This window comes from Pimephales promelas, chromosome 4 (genome assembly GCF_988280905.1).
Source record: "Pimephales promelas chromosome 4, fPimPro1.hap1.1, whole genome shotgun sequence".
Classification (NCBI taxonomy): Eukaryota; Metazoa; Chordata; class Actinopteri; order Cypriniformes; family Leuciscidae; genus Pimephales; species Pimephales promelas.
In genome coordinates, this window is record NC_142772.1 from 28,433,504 (window position 1) to 28,453,733 (window position 20,230).

The 20,230-nt window shown below is 36.4% G+C and overlaps 1 protein-coding gene across 3 annotated transcripts in view; it reads left to right on the forward strand.

Moving 5' to 3' along the window:
• Window positions 1–363: 363 nt before the first annotated feature.
• The window catches only part of pld2 (phospholipase D2), a 28,123-nt gene continuing 8,256 nt past the window's right edge, over window positions 364–20,230 (forward strand). Inside the window, exons 1-19 of one of the 3 annotated variants that reach the window (XM_039659312.2) lie at window positions 364–889; window positions 2,156–2,224; window positions 5,843–5,971; window positions 8,360–8,487; window positions 8,565–8,707; window positions 8,841–8,934; window positions 9,036–9,101; window positions 9,645–9,703; window positions 9,820–9,954; window positions 12,190–12,300; window positions 13,999–14,142; window positions 14,264–14,347; window positions 16,132–16,210; window positions 16,374–16,484; window positions 16,631–16,825; window positions 16,942–17,098; window positions 18,345–18,463; window positions 18,568–18,681; window positions 18,785–18,889. In XM_039659312.2, the coding sequence (XP_039515246.2) occupies window positions 2,218–2,224; window positions 5,843–5,971; window positions 8,360–8,487; window positions 8,565–8,707; window positions 8,841–8,934; window positions 9,036–9,101; window positions 9,645–9,703; window positions 9,820–9,954; window positions 12,190–12,300; window positions 13,999–14,142; window positions 14,264–14,347; window positions 16,132–16,210; window positions 16,374–16,484; window positions 16,631–16,825; window positions 16,942–17,098; window positions 18,345–18,463; window positions 18,568–18,681; window positions 18,785–18,889 (1,980 nt within the window). In that variant the 5' untranslated portion in view covers window positions 364–889; window positions 2,156–2,217. Of the gene's footprint in view, window positions 890–1,320; window positions 1,465–2,155; window positions 2,225–5,842; window positions 5,972–8,359; window positions 8,488–8,564; window positions 8,708–8,840; window positions 8,935–9,035; window positions 9,102–9,644; window positions 9,704–9,819; window positions 9,955–12,189; window positions 12,301–13,998; window positions 14,143–14,263; window positions 14,348–16,131; window positions 16,211–16,373; window positions 16,485–16,630; window positions 16,826–16,941; window positions 17,099–18,344; window positions 18,464–18,567; window positions 18,682–18,784; window positions 18,890–20,230 lie in introns of those variants that run through there. The other 2 variants (XM_039659313.2, XM_039659314.2) reach the window with 2 other exon arrangements.

The following is a 20,230-nucleotide window of genomic DNA, read 5'->3' on the forward strand; positions in this document are numbered from 1 at the left end:
GGTGCAAGGGCCTTTTTCATCGCTGCTTGCAGATATCCGTATAAAAGTGGAGGGATTTATTGCCAGGAACTTTGTAAACTCTCTGACTTCAGTTACATTTCAGTTTACAAGTTTAAAATATTTTTTTATATATTTATACAAAATATGTTTTACAGAGCACATGTGAAATGGTTTCATGTGAAAAGGGTGAGCCTGTTTAAACGGTAATTTTTTAATTCCACAATGACGATTTCCTCTGCTGTTGCTATAAGCTAGTGCACTGAGGGTGTTAATTTCCTGCCATAGCCTACCCAGAGGTTTCTGTCGTGTAGCAGCCTAATGTGCTTCCTGTGGTCCAAGCTCTCTGAGTGTGGAATGCATATTATCAGTGTGTTGTTGTTAGAGTAGCCTACTCATAAATCTACTGTTCCACCAGGAGAGATGCTCCATCAGCGCCTCTGAGGATATTCTACAAGACGCTGCGTATCTCTTGTGCAGCTGGACGCATCGCATCTACGCAAATGACGGTGGTTGCGGAACGTTTACGCCAATGACAAATGCACTTGAGGAATATTTGTTTTAATAAATCAGACAACACTTATAGAGATAACATATTTACGGAATGTTTCTCTAAACGGACCACATTTCTATTTGCGCCAGAACGGGCATGTAAAAGGTAGCTGCATACGCACTTATGGATTCTTGCTGGAGATCATTCTCGGGCCTTTACGGTAAATTCTGCCTCTCAAGTTTGTCTACGTTGAATGTTACAGCAGCAAACCTACTACGTTACGCCTTGGGAGTTGTGATGGGGAAAAGTTATCCAGAAGTTTGAGTATAACTTGGAAATAACAACATACGAAACTACAAAGAGCAAAACAAACACTTAATCGCGACAGTTTCCTTGTTGGTGAGTAATATTTAAGAAAGTATTGTTTAGAAAGAGGATTAAGTTACCGTGCATCGGAAAATGTGGTTTCGCACATTTTCAACAGTGTATTATTGTAAAATATAATTCTTACGCTTGTCCTAACAATTTGTGAAATTCTTTATTGTTATAAAATTCATACGATGTTATAAAGCAACTAAATAGGTTTTAGAGTTTCGTTTTATGTGGCGAGTGAAGGGTGTCCCAACACGAGACAGGAATGTTAATGGTCACGATATGATGAAGTTCAGCGATGCATAAACATGGATTTGTCCCAAAAACTGTGAACTGCCTATCTAGACAGCATTTGTTGCACCGTAAACGTGTGATGCTCACGGGCACGGGCTAACGTTACACTCTTCATTCCCACATCCTCTTCTTGACTATTGAAGGATTATTAGTGGACAGCATCCGGGTTGCCAGGAAGAAGCAGGTTGGAGAGATTTTTGAAGAGGTGTGTGTGCACTGCTCACGGAACAGAAAGTGAGAAGTGGATACGAGAATTAGTTAGATATCAGTCATAATTGCCATCCGGGGGGCTTCCATTCGATTCACGTGTGAGTTTATTAATTTTAAAATGTAGGCCTAAATAAAAGCTAAAAGTGATTGTGTCTCTTCAGATATTCTACCATTCAATTAATGAATTTGATTTGCAATCTCTTTATTATCTTTTTGTAGCATCAAAGTGGTAGTACCGTAGCATTGCTGTCAATCTAGGTACATATCTCTCAGATTTCATTAGAAAATATCTTACTTTGTATTCTTTGCTGAAATTTTCTCAGATTTCATTAGAAAATATCTTACTTTGTATTCTTAACACAAACGAAAGTACGGGTTTGGAACAACATGAGTGTGAGTGATTTTTTTCTTTTTTTTTCTTTTGGTGAACTACCTTTTTCCATTCCAAGAATATCTGTTAATTCATTGTGGTTGTAAACAGCTTGAGATGTTATCAGGTAAATTGCTCTTCAGGAAATCACATATAATTGATTCATGGGCACAGTTCCTACTAATAAGTGATTTGTAGCTGTGGTTTTCATATCTAGGCAAAAGAGTAACACATTTGTAAATCAAATGCATACAGCTGCAGTATCTCGAGAGTGAACTACAAATCATTTTACTGATACATGGTTTTATGATAGTTTTTTATCTGCTATCTTTTTTTTACGTTTATGATTTGTTTAACATCCCCCTCCCTTTCTTCCAGCTCAAGTTTACTTGAACTTCTCTCTCTCCCACTGTGTCTAGTGTTTCACCTGGAGCCTGGTTGCCTGGCGACAGTGGTCACAGACCTTATTCAGAGCAGCGCCATGACAGGTATGAAAGTGAAGCTGTGAGGGGTAGGCTTAGCCTTAGTGTATTTTCAATGGCATCTGCTGTAAAAAGCGGCACAAGCTCCTAAATCACTCATAATTTTCCACAGCTCATGGTGTCTGGAGTTTTTTTCATCTGCTTAAATTTCTTTTTGACAGCAGAACAATCCAAAAACACATGAAATAACAGGACAACCCTCACCGCCTTGCTTTCATTTTCAAAGATGGTGCTGCTGCTGTGTATAAGGTTTATACTCTCTCTTGGTATAGCCTACTGTTCTCCTTTTTGACTTAAAATATTAGAATTTATAATGCACTACCATTCAAAAGGGAAATTTGTTTTTGAAAGAAGTATTTTATCCTCACCATGGCTTAGTTTACTTGATCAAAAATATAGTAAAATAAGTTGTATTACAATTTGTAAAAAAAAATAAAATAATGTATTCCTCTGATGGCAAAGCTGAAAATATATTCAGCAGCCATTACTCCAGTCTTCAGTGTCACATTATTCTTCAGAAATCATTTTAATATGCTGCTTTAATTGATTCCCCCCCACCCCTACATTTTTGAGATTTCAGGATTATTTGATAACTAGAAAGTTTAAATGAAATATAAATCTTTTACAACAATTTAAAGTTTAATTTTGATCAATTTAACCAATAGTATTAATTTTTTGTTGTTGTTGTTTGTAAGTTTGTAAGTTGTGTCAGTGACAATGTCAGAGTAATATCCAGTGTCGTTACTGAATCTCAGAGACATAATATCATATTACCGAAGGTATCTTACTCTGCTTTGTTAATTACTTACAATAGCACTTCACAATCTGTTCCTTGAGGTTCCCCACAATGTCTTGGATTTCTCGCTCGTCAGACGTGCCTATATTTTAGGTGTTGAAATCTCTAATGCGCTGCCAAGTTGTCTCATCATGTTTGATTTAGGAGAGAGATATTCAAAATATGTGCTTTTGAGGTGGCTTCAAGAACAGAGTTGGGAACCAATTCCTGTCAGAATACGCTTACTTCCAAGTTGTATGTCCAAATTCATAAAATAGCCGGTGAATGGTGAATGGATGACTCGCTACTTCCGGCAAGATTCTGAAGTGCACATCTGACGGACACTTTAGGCCACTTAGAGGAGTTGTGAATAGTTGTGAAGCGACACAACTGGCGCTGTAAAGCACATGACAGTGAAAGTGTCGTACGTCCGAATTTCAACTATACTGCACACAGTCATACTAAATAGAGCTTCGTTTTTAAATGGTCGCAAAGCAAATGTAGCCCCCACTGTACAGTAGGCAGTTTTGGACGCTGTGACTGTACTACATGATTTAGAAGTAAAGTCCACTGTCCAATCTGCTGAAATCAATCAGTTATCATTTGTTTTGTTTTATTCGTCTCAACCCAAGAATGATTTGTATATTATGATAGGTGAGTGAGTCATCTGTGCCACAGCTGAAGTGCAGTTTTTGTATTGCTAGAATGTCGTAATCCTTTGTTTAGTGGCAAAGTTGCTTTAGAAATTCAATGCAGTTCAGCCCAAAGACCATCTGGATTGAGTCCAAAAGCCACACGCGCTTGAGCTTTTTTGTCCTAGTTATTTTTACTTGTTCTTAAATAAATACAGATTATGTGATAATAACATTCGTGCAGACAAATCCTGCGCCTGTGAATAATACACACACAGTAATAACAATAATTAATGTTTTAATCATACATCTTTTCATACATATTATGCTATGCGACTTAAGTTGATTTACAATTAAATTGCTTTACAATTAAATTCAAACTGTCAAAATATGAAACTTTTTATATATATATATATATATATATATATTTGGCAAATAAAATAACCAAATAATTAAAGGGGAATAATACATCACAGAATAAATACAAAGAAGATAATGGAACGATACACACTTCCATATTTTGAAATGGCTCCGGTGGGAAAAAAAACCCGGAAGTGTCGCCTCTAATGACAGGACTGGAGAGTCGCGATGGCGTATGGTTGTGTTTAATGTAGAAATTAGTTATTCTAAAAATGTACACCCATTTCTTTCATACTTTAGACGATATACAGTGAAATAGAATTATTTTTTATATATAATTCAGAACATAAAAAATAAGCAGGAACGAACAATTGACATATCCAATATTGGATATTAACATCCAATAGTGTAAATCGCAGCAGCAGCTTCAGGTTGGTAGTCCAAGGCAGGTAGTTCTTCCCACCGGAGCCTCGCTTTCGATTTCAAAATGGCAGCTGTGTGAAATCAGCGTATTGGTTTCAAATAATATAACAAATAGCATATAAAAGATAAAATGTGTTGATACAGCTGGTATGAATGGTTAGATGATTCTTTAGTTGCTGAAGCTCCACACCTGCTATTAAACTTGTGAACTTTGTTTTAGAAGCCCAGATCTCTATCCATCTCTCTCCTTCCTGCAGCACTAACCCTCTGGAGCTGCTCGTGCGGCAGTCAAAAATAAAATAAATGAATGTACTATATTTTAGTTCAATAATGTTTTTTATTTAATATTTTGTATTTTTAGGGGATTTTACAGTACTAAGTTATATTTGTGGAATAGTTATAAATTATTTCTTACATTTGAATCTCTTTTTAAGCATAGACATGAAAATTAAATGTCCTAACCCTAATCCTAACCCCACTTAAACTTTCCTAAATCTTGATAGCTTAGTTTTGGGAGGTTTTTTTAGTGCTATATGGACTTAATAGGTAGGAGATGGACTAAAATGCACCCCCGAAACTTACTGCCAGATTCTGGAAGATGAATTCTTCAAACAGTGTTACAAGCGGATGTGGTGCTGGTCCAAGAGTCACTCTCAATCTATCTGTCTATATAGCCTAAAAAAACAGTCTTCATGTTTATTACACTTCAGCTTGTGATTATTATTAAGCGGGGGTCATTTTTTAGGATTCTCTACCTAACCTAATTCTCAGCGATCCTGACACCTTGCACTTCTGGAGACTCCAGGTAGGTTGCAGTTCTGGAAAATGGTGGTGCTGGAGACTAAAGGGTTTCGGATATATTTTCACACTTAATTCTTCACCTTAATTCTTAACTCTTTTGCGGTTAACATGTGTCTTTTCTTCTCCATCTGTTTTAGTCTGACCCTGTTGACCCAATGAGCATTTCACTATCCAATTGTCATGCCTTAACTGCAATTTCTAGTATTGCTTTGGTATTGCACCTTTCTAATGGGCATTTCATCATTTTTGACTTTTCAGGATGAGGTTGTTTTTTTTTTTTTGGCTTACTTACTGTATCTGTAAAAGAAAACGTGCCTAATAATTATGCACACATGAATATACTGTAAGGCATTTTTCATTTCAGCCTTCATGAACAATTAGCTATATATCACTTATTATTGAATAATGAGTTAATAGTAGTTAATAACATTAATGTGATTTGGAATTGGTAAAATGTGCCTGAAAAAAAACATTATCAGAAAATCAAGGTGCCTCATAATTCTGCACACACTGTTGTGTCTAGTTTTATATACTTTTCGCATTTTGAAAAACTATGTTGAAAAAACTGTGAATTTCTTCTTTTTTCCCCCTCTATGTGTGCGTGGGTGTTCGTTTGTTGGTGTGTTTGCACAGGTGTGTCGTGGTCCAGAAGCCTTATGGCTAGTCCTGAGAAGAATGCAGCTCAAAGGTGGCGAAAATGTGTGGACACCGTGCTGTGCGACCTTACTGAGGATCAGCTGAAATCTATCAAAAACAACAGTGGTGAGACAAATCACTTACAATAGTGTTTATTAACGGATCACAAAGTTTGAAACCTGCCTGTAACTCAAGTAAACCCAAAAGACCATGATCGTTTAGGTAATGTCTTTTTACTTGAATATGCACCACTGTTGTGCACATAGTTTTCATTGGATTTTTAGCTTGTTCATTGCTTGCCTTATAGCTATGATCACCATGTAAATTGTTTGCATACCTTTATGCTGGCTGTCCACACCCTGATGGACAAATTCAAAACTTATTGGAATTTTTAGTCTGTTTTATTGTTTGAATAGTTTAGACATTTAAAGGGATACTCCACTTTTATTGGAAACAAGCACATTTTACCACTCCCCCAGAGTTAAACAGTTGGGTTTTACCATTTTTAAAAAAAATGTATTCAGCCGATTTTCTGATATTTAGAGGAATATCAGAAACTGTCTGATTACTGATATTCTTCTAAATATCAGAAAATCGGCTGAATGGATTAGAAAACGGTAAAACTTTCCAAAAGTTGAGTATCCCTTTAACATTAAAGGGATACTTCACCTCTGGAAAGATGAATATGTATTTAAAATGCGTCATTTATGTAGAAGAAATGTGAAATTAATTTTGAATTTGGAGCTTTCTAGATGAGCTTTCGGCTTATGTGGATGAAAGACAACAACTCCCAGAATGCACTTGCTTCGCTGCTCTAGGAGGTCACGCCTACCGGTAACCGCGCAGTCGTTAAACAACAAGTCTAGGCTACTAGTGAGTCTCCGTGATGAGTGTGCCCGGAAATGTGTTTTGAGATCGCCCAAAATGTCCGGGATTAAACCAATCACCGATTCACCAATGGAATGAATTCAGTTAGATTAAAACAAAAGGTGTGCATGTAAACAATGAATGGCGACTTCTGCATCATCAGAGGATTTTTTTCCAGACAAAAATTACATAAATCTCTCGTACACAGGGGGATATGAGGGTGGAGAGCACGGTAATTCGAAAATACTACAGGTTTTCTACTAATACAAAGATTAATGCTTAATCCTCAAAGTATCTCTTTAATAATTGATGAGTTTTAAATGGAACAACATGAAAATAATTATTGGTTTATTGGTGTTGGCTAAAATCGTAATATTAGCGCATTACTATTAATGGAGTGTGGACTTTATTTCACGGGACAGCAGAATTCTGCTCTACAAAGAGCACAACAGCTTTTTTTTATATACATATTTGTCACAAGAACGTTTACCATTTATATTTGCAGTTACAGTGTCACATACCAAGAACACCAAGAAGGTTTTCTGGTATAGACAATCAAGACTCCTGCAATGTGAGCTGTAAGAAAATTTTATAGAAACCATGTCTCAGATTATTCCAGTGCTTAGTTTGTCATTGCAACTAAGGAATTTCAGGGGACAGGCATTATGCTTGTTACATTTTCCCAGTGTTTATTTTATTACAGAACAAAAAAAGTTATTAGTTATTTGCTTAACAACTCACAGTTAACTTACATACTTCTTTTCAATCACTGGTTTGTCTCCAAGGACAAAAGATTATTTATGCCAAGTACGCTTGTCAGTCATGCTTTATGAACAGGTATTGGAAGTTTTACAATGGGTTTGTTGTACTTCCTTGTGAAAAAAATTGTGAAACATGTAGAGAGAGGAGTGGCTGGCTTCTCAGCTGTTTTTTCTCTTTCACATGCTTCTAGAAGGATTGTGTTTTAAAGCACAACACTGAAACTTAGTGACTTGTCCGATCTTTGACCTCTGGTGATATAACATTGTTGATACTGAGGCCTGTCACAGTGGCTGGTCTGGTCAACGGGGGGGCCAAAGTCTGGGATTCAAATTTAATTCAATAAACAAAGAATTATTATGGTGTACAATACATAGTTTATCAGATTCTGCACTATTTCTAAGTCACAATCAAATAAGGAAATCTGTGACATTGATCATGTGACTCTTTGTACTGATGGGAAGATATTCTCATTGAAGTACAATATGCTCTTTGGATCATTTTAAATCATACCAGTGTTGTAGTCTCTAGACCAGCTCATTCGAGTCCAAATCAAGGCCGAGTTCAAATGCTCCAGAGTCCACGACAAGGCCAAGAGCCCAAGACCATGAAAATATGGTCTTTAAATCTGAATCCGAGAGCATGTCTTTTGGCTTTTGTCTTGTTATGAAATTGGCTCTTCTGGTCAAACTCGAGTGAGCTGGTCTGGACTATTACTCTGGGTTTTACACAAACTTGTGGAGTTAATTGAACTTTCATTAAAACAGAAGTTCATGATGATTTCTCAATTAAACTTTTCACTTATATTGTTTTACATTTTTAGGTTTGGCAAATGGAAAAAGCCTTTTCGCAATAGGCTTTATTCTTGTCTTTCTGTGTCTCTATCAGACGAGCGTGACTTTTTCATTGTACATCATCTAGCAGACCTGAAGGAGGGAGCCATTCCTCCTCTCATTCATGGCACACCTATCACCTGCAAAGTGGAAAACATGGAGCGATACACTACCCGCTCCAAGGTACGTTTGTGATATTTTACTTGACAGTGTATTGTTGCGTTACACCTGAATTTCTTGTCTAAATATCTTGTTTGTAGGTAAATGTGTGCACTTTGTACACAGTCCGTCTGACACATGGTGAGTTCACATGGACAGTGAAAAAAAAGTACAAGCACTTCCAGGAGCTCCACAGAGACCTGTACAAACACAAAGTGTTGCTACAGCTCTTGCCTCTGGGGAGGTGAGCGCACGCACGCACACACACACACACACACACACACATGCACACACATGCAAATTCACAACACTTCATTTGTTTGGCCTAGAGTTTTGACCTTGTGTTTTCCTTTCATTTTGCTTGTGATTTGAATTAGATTTGCCATTCAGAGACAACAGCTGGCAGGTTTGACAGAGGACATGCCGACTTTACACGGAACTGATAGAATCAGGAGAACGTCCAGCAAACTGGTACATATGTACTAAAGCAAAGTTCTCTTCAGAAGTTGCTCACCCAACTTGTTGTACAAGGTGTTTATGTATGTTTTAACAACAAACATTTTTTTTTCCAGAAATATCTGGAGGAATATTTAAACAACTTGCTAGAGAACACCTTCTACAGGAACTTTCATGGGCTGGTGAGAAGCATACACGCACATACTGTAAATATATGTAATCACCCTACCCATAAAAGAAAGACTTTACAGTTTTAGAATTAAAATAAACATAATTTAAAAGAAATTAACATTATTGTCAGAAAAAAATTCATTTGACTGGTATGTGATTTGGTTTTAACTGATATTCATATACCTTATGAATACTTTTCTACTTTACATACTGACAGTTATCCGTCCCGTTCTTTAGTATTGGGTCTACTGAATAATAAAACATAATGCTTATGTTTTTATTGTTGAAATCGAATAATTATTTTGTTATGGTTTCTGGATATTTTCGCTATTGGACAAAATAATGGTAATATGATAATATTGGTCGATCTGTCATGCTTCTTAAGGATGTCCTGGATGTCTCCAAAAAGACTTTGTCAGATTTAGCTAAATTCTGGAGACAATTTTGTATTCTCAGTGTGTTCAAATTGATCCCCTCACACACACAAAATACAAAGCTACAGATATTGGTTGCATACATGCATACTAAAACGTGTGTGTATATCATGCTCTCAGTTAGACTTCTTGGCAATTAGTCCGCTGTCCTTCATCAGAGACCTTGGACCCAAAGGCCTGTGAGTACAGATTGTGTGTGTTTCTTCTTTTGTGATTTTAGTGCTGTTCCATTGTTGCTTACATGTATTTCTGCAACTCTTCTTTTAGTTTTTGTTTGATTATTTGTTTATTTCAGAGAAGGCTATATTCTGAAACGGTCCGGGGGTCACCGAATCCAGGGGCTCAACTGTATCGGACACCATCAGTTCTGCTTCCGCTGGTCCCGTCGCTGGCTTGTGGTGAAGGATTCATTCCTCTTGTACATGTCCAGGTGAGTTCACTACAAAACAAATAAGCCCACATGCGAATTGATATCGGTTACCTCACATTGCTTCATGCTATTTTATTTTGTTATAACATAAATATTTTTTAATTCATTGTCCATTAGCATGAGTCATATTTACCAAAACCCTTTATTGTCATGTGGCAAACCTCTAATTTTACCCTCAGAAAACACTGATTACCAAATTCAGCAGAGATGCGCTACATCCAGCATGTTTCATCTATGGGTGGAAATGATTGTCTTTCAAAATAAATATTGATTCCTCTCAGCCTGCAGGTTATATCACAGAAGGTTAAAGAAAGTTCAAAGCTATAGTTTAAGATGATATAGGAGTAATACTTGGATTAAAAGCCTGTCAAACAGGTTCTTCCCTTCACTATATCATTATAGAGGTCATTGGTGTTGTGTCATTAACCAGAACAGACACTAGGTCATTAAAGGACTATCACAAGTATGTATTATTGCTAATAGAATTTAAGATAAATTTGCACAGGTCAGGAGTGTCACATGTCACGTGACAACTCGGTTACACAGCACTGAATACCTCTCTCAGTATTTTAACAGCATTTTAAAACACTGCAGGGAAGACATTTACAGGAAATGACATGACTCATAATGTTTCCTTCTACTTTTGTAGCTTGAGCCTGTTTAAGTTAGTTGCAGTAACCATGCATTATGCCTGTATGCCAAACAATTAGAAAACAAAACGGTTTCCTTGAAAACAGAGGTGAAACTTTGCCCAGCCCTTTATTGTGTGCTAGTATAAAGCCCTGAGGGTAGTGCTCGAAGTTGGCCGGTGTTCTGACAATTCATGCTACCCATCGAGATTTGCTACTTACCAGTTATGTGCATGTGCAGGCTCACATTTTTTTTTTTTTTTTTTTTTTACTAAAGGTACATTTTCCTGTTATAATGTATAATTTCCCTTTAAAAAATGCTTACTACCATATGAATATTTGTACGGTCAGCCAGCTGAAAAAGAATAACTGAAAGTTTCAGTTACTATGAGGAAAGTTCAGTTCAGTTTATTGTCATTGTTATCCAAAGGACAGCAACGAAATTGTGTTCGGAGCATACAACAACCGTACATGGTATTTTAAAGTGCACTAATAAATAAATAATAATAAATATCCCCTGTGTAAACTTTGTCAAGTCAAAGATGAATATTTTATGATAATTTTTACTTTTCACACCGTTTTAAAAATAAAAACAGTAGTCTACAGTATACAGTAGCTACTCATAACTTAGAATTGTATTATAATTGTATTTCATACGACTTTAATCGGCATTCTGTGATCAATTCGCGCTACGGTAGCATTTTTCAACAAGGCAGCAAAAATCGACAGAACACCGGTATGCAGTACAGGCTCCTCTATATTTTAATCTATAGTGTACTACTTTGACTTTTCTTGCGTACCTGCACTTCTCCCAGGTTGTTGGCTTTTCAATGTTGTGCTTGTTTACATATCTTCATATAAGATAATCAGAGCAGGGATGGAAATCTGGGTGTGGACCTCCTCATCAGTTGTTTATATTTGTTTGAAATATGTTATTAGCACTATAAATAAATAAAACTTTCTTCCACTATTTTACACCTTCTTCACCTCTCATAATTACTATTGTTTAGTATTCTTTTTAATGTTTTTGAATGAGGTCTATTATACTCACCAAGGCTCCTTTCATTTCATCAGAAATGCAGTAAAAGCTGAAATATCGTTGAATAATATTATAATTTATTTGAATATATTTTATATAATTTATTCCTGTGATGGTAAAGCGGAATTTTCAGCATCATTACTCCTTCAAAGATCATTCTAATATGATCTGATTTGCTGCTCTAAAAGCATTTCTTATGATTAATGTCAAAAGAAGTGTATTTATTTGGAATAGAAATCTTTTGTAACATAATTATCTTTACTATCGCTTTTGATCATTTTAATGCATTCTTCCTGGAGAGTCTTAATTTCGTACTGACCCCAAACTTTTGAATGGTAGTGTTAATATATAATCAATGTGAACCTGAAAATTATTTTGTTCTTTGTATTGTTTTTGAAATCATATATTTATTCTGTGTATAAAATGCTGCTGGAGTTGAGTCTGCTCTAAATAGACTCAGCATTATTGTTTGTTACAATAGTCATATTTAATGTTGATTAATATTTAATGTTTCATTCTAAATAATGACTAATGTTTTTGTTTTCTATCATGGCTGTGAATGAGCAGAGATCCCGGCAATGTGTCATTTGTACTGCTATATGACCCTGAGCTGAAGGTGTTGGTTGGACGTGTTTACACTGATACTAAGTATGGCGTCTGCATCGAGAACTTCAGCAGGTAAAACAGTAGAGACCAATATCAGGAAGTTTTCCCACTACTGATTTAGACAGGCATGTGTAGCCATAGACATAATAAATACATAGACGGCCTATTGGGCGCTTTGGAGCGTTGCTGCCATACGCCAATGCGTCCGCCATTTTGCGGAGGGCAAGACTGCACTGTAATCAAATGCAAGTAAACGGCGAGCTGTGTTTTTTTTTTTTTTTCTGGTAAAAAAATAAATAAATAAAAATTACATTTATCAACTGATTTCAGTGGTTTGTACCTGGTGTACAAAAAGTTCCATCTCTAGTTATTTAAAATCTCGATAGTTAGACTTTTTTTAATAAGGAATTGTCAAAGCTCAGGCTTGTCTTGTATCTGGCTTTTTATTCTTGGATAAGATTTGTGAAGATATAATTTAATTTTTACATTAAATTATATAGTTTTCTTATTGGGGAAAAAGCATTTTCTGTGGTTGACCCGATTTTAGCAATAACAGAGATAACTGATGGATCGTTTATGGTAAAACATATGATATGGTACAACTACAGTGCAATACAAATATGGTAAATATAAGATAAAGTGAAGTAATAGTAAATAATTTAGTCATTAAAATAAACAGCATACAGCAAATAAAATAGTAATGAATAGTATAATTATATAGTATCATAAGTACATAATATAATAATACAAATATTGATTAACGTATTTCGTTTATGTATAATAATTGCAATTGAATAAGGAATATCAATTACAGTATACAGATAGACAATAAAAAATAATAAGTTAAATAGTGACTATGAATAGTACAATCATTTAACAGCATAGCTGTAATAGATTGATAATTGCAAGTGGTATAAAACTACAATAATAATAAGAACAGCAAATACAATGTATGTAATATCAATTGCAGAATAATATAAACAATATGAAACATGATAATATTGATAATTAAACTGACATTTAACAAAAATATGTCATTTTATTTTATATAGGCCTACATTCAGTGAAAAGAATGTGTATATATAAAATAATTTATATATTTTAGAAATATTCCTACATAGGCTATATAAAATAAAATATCACAACCCTGTCTCTTTTTGTGAGACCAAAGATCGCCTATTAGATATACTCAAGATGAATTATATATCATGTTTAACAACTAGACTAGAGACATCAGTGCCAGCGGCAAACGTCAGAAGCACTAGCCGAGGTAAGGCTGTTCTCGGCCGGGTACATGAGCTCTGAGCGCCAGGTGAACGCCTGGACACGTCAGATCAATTTTTTCAATAGGTGCTATCTTTATAAATAAACTACAGATTTGAGCTTTAAACAACTACATTGTCGACATAAACAACTATTACAACTACTGTAGATTTCATGACACAATAACAGTAGTATTTTTAAATTCTGTGGCTTTTCTCTTCTGAACGTTACTATTGCTAATTATATCATGACCAAATACAATCAGAAACAAATGTTCAGTCTTGCTTGTGAAAGATAATTCCTCGAGACCTGTTTTCAATTGTGTGGTGATTTGTACAGCCCCAAGCAGCAAACGGGTATTTTTCTCAATTCTCGTTAGTATGAGAAAGTTGCCCACCGCAATATGGCCCATTGACATACGCTCCAGCGGCCAATAGGGCGTCTATTTTTTTTTTTATGTCTATGTGTGTAGCCACAGCTGGTGTGTGGGTTGTGTGTGTTTTGTAGGAAGCTGGTGATTAAGTGCAGTAGCTACAGGCAGGCCCAATGGTGGAGTCATGAGATTCGGCGTCTCTCTGAGCCATGTGATTTCCTCCAGACCCATCGGTTCGAAGGCTTTGCCCCACCCAGGCCGGAGACCCTCACAAAGTGGTGTGTGCATATACATAGGATGTCCTTGGATGTACTTCTGTTCAAAGAACATTGATTAATTGATTGACTAGTTAGATAATGAAGTGGGTATTGAGTAAATGACTTACTGGTTGATTAATAGGTATGTTAATGGGAATGGCTATTTCTCAGACCTGGCTGATGCACTGGAACAGGCCAAGGAGGAGATCTTCATCACTGATTGGTGGTAAGTGTGCTACCACACACTAGGGGTTTCATCAACTAGTCGACTAGTCGACTGTCACAACCACTAGTTGGCGCTGTTGGCCTTAGTCGACTAGTCGGAAACAAAATGATGACATATATATATAGATATATATATTTTTTGTTAACTATCCTTTTAAATACAAGCGGCAGTACTATATACTATAAGCACTATAAGGCGCACCTTCAATGACCTATTTTAGAACATTTTTCAAACGTTTGACTGTGTTTGCATTATGCATCCACTAGATGTGCTAAAGGGAATGCAGCGAGTGCGCGGCGTCGGAGGTGAGGCGTTTATTTAGTAAGCGTGAGCGCGCTGGGGCGGGCACGTAACTTACATTCGCAACCTGACAGCAGTGTCTGTTCGTGTGTGTGTTAGAGAGAGCGCTCGTGAGCGGGAGACACACATAACCTGATTTATACGAGGTTGAACTGGCCGTGTGACAAAGCGGGCATAAGATGGACACGAGCGCGAGCAATTGATCCATATATAATGCGCTCCGGATTATAAGGCTTGAGAAAAGGCCGGATTGAGAAAATTAAAGGCTTTTAAGTGCGCTTTATAGTGCGGAAAATACGAGTACTACTCTCGCTTTTAGACCAGCACGCGACGTGTTTAATATAGACGCATATTAGCCTACACCAGATTTTCTCTCAAATGTTTGCTTTCACTTTAGACATAGCCAATTCTGTTTATGTAAACATTGTGTGTATTTAACAGTATAGCATAATAAGACTTGAAAGATAACTTAGTCCAGTATTCAGGCGCTGTTTGACAGGCTTCTAATGCCTGATATGCCGCGCGCTCAGGAAAGCGCACGTTAGAACAGCGCGTGAATTAAATGTTTAACCGGCAGGGCTTATGCAAACAATGAACTTTTGTGAATTGCAGTGTCCCGTACCTATTCCTTAACGTGTGATGTGTAGGCTACGTCGCGTTGTACAGTTGAGACAGAGGCGCCAGAACTGATAGAATGGACTGTAACACGATACTACTACCATATTTCTTCAAAAGCAGATCGTGGAGACATTTACTATTCGTCGTGATGTCGCACACCCCTAGAATAAACCATTTAACGACTAGTCGACTAGTCGTCGACTGTTATGCAAAACTAGTCGACTAGCAAAAATCAGTAGTTGTGAAACCCCGCACACACACATGTACAGTAGATGGCCTGAAAGGGTCAGTTGCTCCATTTGAAATTACATACTGTCAGTGTATGCACAGCACTCCATTTGATGAAAAAGAGCCTATTTTTTGACCATGTGTGGTATATATACAATTCCAGACAATCCAAACTACATTTTCAGTGTTTCCACACAAAAAAAGTAGCACAAAGCAACAAATCAGCATATCAGAATGATTTCTGAAGCATGACACTGAAGACTGGAGTAATGATGCTGAAAAAAAAAAAATATATTATATATATATATATATATATATATAAATATATTTTATATATTATATAAAATACAGTGTATATATATATATATATATATATATATATATATATATACTGTATATATTAGTTATATTGTATTTTTAATCAAATTAATGCAGACTTGGTGAGCTTGAAGAGACCACTTTTTAAAACAGTAACAAATTTTATAACCATAGTTAACTTGGGAAGTAGGCATTTTCAGATGCTGGGAATATCTGAGATTCATTCAGATGTACTATATTGTGTTGTCATTGTTGCATGTTGTGTTGTATATTGTTATGATTGAAAGGGTTGTGAAGACATTTGAGTTTTCTCCCTGCAGGCTCAGTCCAGAGGTTTTCCTCAAACGTCCAGCTACAGGAACATACTGGCGCCTGGACAAGATTCTCAAACGCAAAGCAGTATGGGGGAAAACTCTTTTACACTACATTTATTCCTTTATACATTTCATAAGTTCTCTCCCTTATCTATCTTAAAAAGCATTCCATCTGTCAAACCATGTAAGTGTTTAAATATATTGATTGGCATAAACTTTAACATTACGTGTGTGTGTGTGGTGTTTAGGAACAGGGAGTGAAGGTGTGTGTGTTGTTGTATAAGGAGGTGGAACTGGCTCTGGGTATCAATAGCGGCTACAGCAAGAGAACATTAATGAACATCCACCCCAATATTAAGGTTTGATTTACTACACACTTCTGCTCATTCTGCTGTCCTCTTCTCCCTCACAATTTTGTCATTCTTTCACATCATGACAGCTGTCTTATTGTGCGTTCTTTTTTATATAGATGATTCACTCTATATTTTTTTTTTTTTTGCCCTAGGTGATGCGTCACCCTGATCATGTTTCCTCAGTTGTGTTCCTCTGGGCTCATCATGAGAAAATGGTAGCCATCGACCAATCAGTGGCCTTCGTGGGTGGGTTGGATCTTGCGTTTGGGAGGTGGGATGACAGCGACTATAGGCTGAGTGATCTGGAACCCCCAAAACCAGCCACTCATGCAGAGGCAGGCCCAGAGGTACAGTTGTGACTAATAGATATGATGATATCCTTAAATGATCCTGTACTCTTCATCTCTCCCTGTTTAATTTCTGTTTTTTAACTTCCCTCTCCCTCTCCCTCTTCCCGACTCAGTCTGATACTGTGGATGGCCCTGCAGTTCCTCTGACAGTATCTGCGTCAGAGTGTGAGGATGAAGTCGATCTGAGCTGTAATGCCCTCTTGTGGCTGGGAAAAGATTACAGCAACTTTATCAAGAGAGATTGGACACAGCTGGATCAGCCCTATCAAGGTACACAGTCCAATGTAGACTTAAATACATTTTTTATTATTTTAAATAACCCATCTAACATCTTTTTATAAAAGGGTGCTCTGATCAGGGTTTTTGGGGCCAATTACAGATCACTGGAAGCAGTATTAGTTGATACAATCACTGATACCAATCACTGAAATAAATAATACTACAAGATAAATAGAAGACTTCAAATAGACTCACTGAGGTTATGTATCTATTCTTAACAACAATTTTTTTTAAGTATAAAAAACTGAAGATAATATAGAAAATATCACGAATTGTCTCTTTGTTTAATAACATGTGCAACATATTCCATTTCTTCTCTTAGAAAAAATAAAAAAAACAGAACAGTAATTATCAACAGAAAGTTATCAAATGCAAAACAAATGCATAGTCTTCACTGTATAAATTAAATATAGATTAATCCTACTAAATCTACTATGGAACAGTTGAGTGATTTTTTCTTTCTCTTTTCTTGTTTGATTAACATTAATGACACAGACGGCAGCAGGAATATTAGGCTGCTGTCACTTTACAACCTAATTCAAGGATCCAGTATACTGTTACACATGTGACTCATTTCTCAAACCTTTATGTTCACTTAAGACATAACCAAAAGTATTTAATCGTATACTCACTAAGCCAGGCCTTTTGACATATTTCTGTGTGTATTTATCTGTTTAGATGCGAAACTGAAACTCAAAGTTCACTTTGCTTGTCTGTGTTCCACTTCGTCTCTTAGCGCGCGCACAGAAAGTCGCTTGGGGAACAATTTCTATTTCGTGGCTTAATGCAGTTTTAATAACTCTTTTTATCACAGTTTAGCAGCAGTAGACTGCAGTCTATGACAATTGCTGATCTAGCTGATTTGAACATTAAGTTTTGCTTTTAGGGAAGAACTAAAGTGCACCGCTTTGAAGGAAAGAATGTAGTAAAATCACACAACTCGAGTTTCTTTCTGTCATGCTGTAGGGTAGGTGTCGTCGCAATTTCTCCACTCTCCATTGCAGATGTATTGTCCTTTTCAGACACCTGGTAGATGTAATGATTTGGTGCTCAAGTTTTCAATGTTGAAAACTGTTGTGCTGCTTAATATTTTTGTGGAAATCATGATACAGTTTTTCTTCTTAGGCCTATCATTTAAATATCATTTGATGTTTATGCTTTGCTAGAATAAAGATAAGGGAGTATTAATTGAATGTGGGTATAGCCAGTAGAGTAACTTCTGCTGTTCCCCCCTCAGACAATGTTGACAGGACTCAGGTGCCACGCATCCCCTGGCGAGACCTGGGTGCAGTGCATCATGGGAAAGCAGCCAGAGATCTTGCACGACACTTCATCCAGCGCTGGAACTTCACCAAGGTCAGAAATCAAATGACTAATTTTATTGATTGTTTTTGAATCTAAATGCACTCTGGAAACTTTTATCGTTGCATTTTCTTCTTATATTCTGTTTGTCTTTTAAGATCTTTAAGAACAAATACAAGGATGACTTCTACCCGTACCTACTGCCGAAATCTCACTGCACAGCAAATAAGCTGCCATTCACAATGCCTGGTGTCACAAATGCCTCTGTACAGGTACATGTACCTCTGTACCCCTCATTTAATTAATTTTGCTTTTTGCCATCATCATTTAATTATGTCTGTTTCTCTTTAATACTCGCCTCTATTTTTCTCCCAGGTTCTTCGTTCTGTCGATCGCTGGTCTGCTGGCACATGTGAACATTCAATCCTCAATGCCTATATACATGTTATTGAGAACAGCGAGCATTACATTTATCTAGAGGTAACGCTCATTCTATGACCTTACCAAAAGCATTTACCTCTGACTCATAAGACTTCACGCACACACAGCTGAACAGACTCTGTGTTCTGTTCACACACAAAGTCTCAGTGTTGTGGAGTTGTTTACAGTGTTCTCTCCCACTAGGATCATGTGATTCTACTGCATTCAGCTGGCAACACACAATACCCTCTGCTCTTGCCTCATGCTCAGAAACAGTCAGCTAAACTAGGAAGAATGGAACAGATATGCTTAAACTACATCCAGAGGAAATGTCCATACAGAAATAATAATAAAAACAATATTAACAAGTATTGAAAGCTAAAAACTTTAAATTCAACAACAAACACTGGTGTTGTCCAGACTCAATTATGGTTTACAATTTACTTTTGTATTTATTTACTATGGATATTAATGAATATGAATTATTAATGAGGTAATTTATTAGAATGTTCCAATTGTTATCTATTTTCTAAAGAAAACTATGTCAGGCTTAGTTATTTATAATTCTGTACCACACATATCTAATTAGTCTTCTAGTATGCTAGATTATAGAATTAAATTGAGACTATCCTAAGTTTAAGACTTTATTTATGGTGATTTTTATAGGGATATTTCGCGCAGAAAATTCTGTCATCATTTACTCGCGTCTTTCTTTCTTCTGTGGAACACTAAAGAAGATATTTTGAGAAATGTCTCAGTGCTTTGTTGTCCATACAATGGAAGTCAGTGGTCACCAAAACGGTTTTGTTACCTACATTCTTCAAAATATCTTTTTAGTGTTCTGCAGAAGAAAGAAACCCAAACAGGTTTGGAACGACATCAGGGTGAGTAACTGATGATTTAACAATAGTCTTTAAAAAACATGTCTTTTTGGGAATATCTTTTATTTGTATAAAATATTAATAAACATTTGCTTCTTAGGTAAGGCAATAATGATCTTAAATGGACACTCCACTTTTTTTTGGAAATAGGCTCATTTTACAACTCCCCCAGAGTTGTAAACAGTTGCAAACAGTTGAGTTTTACCGTTTTCGAATCAATTCAGCCGATTTTCTGATATTTAGAAGAATATCAGTAACCAGACAGTTTCTGGTCTCATTAACTTCCATAGTATAGTCGATGAGACCAGAAACTGTCTGGTTACTGATATTCTTCTAAATATCAGAAAATCGGCTGAATGGATTTTACCGAAAATGGTAAAACCTAACTGTTCAACTCTAAGGGAGTTGTAAAATAAGCCTATTTCCCCCAAAAAAGTGGAGTATCCCTTTAAGGCTAATACACTGTAATGACTTTCAACTTTCAATGACCGAAGCGTAATGCACTGATCCGACAAAACCC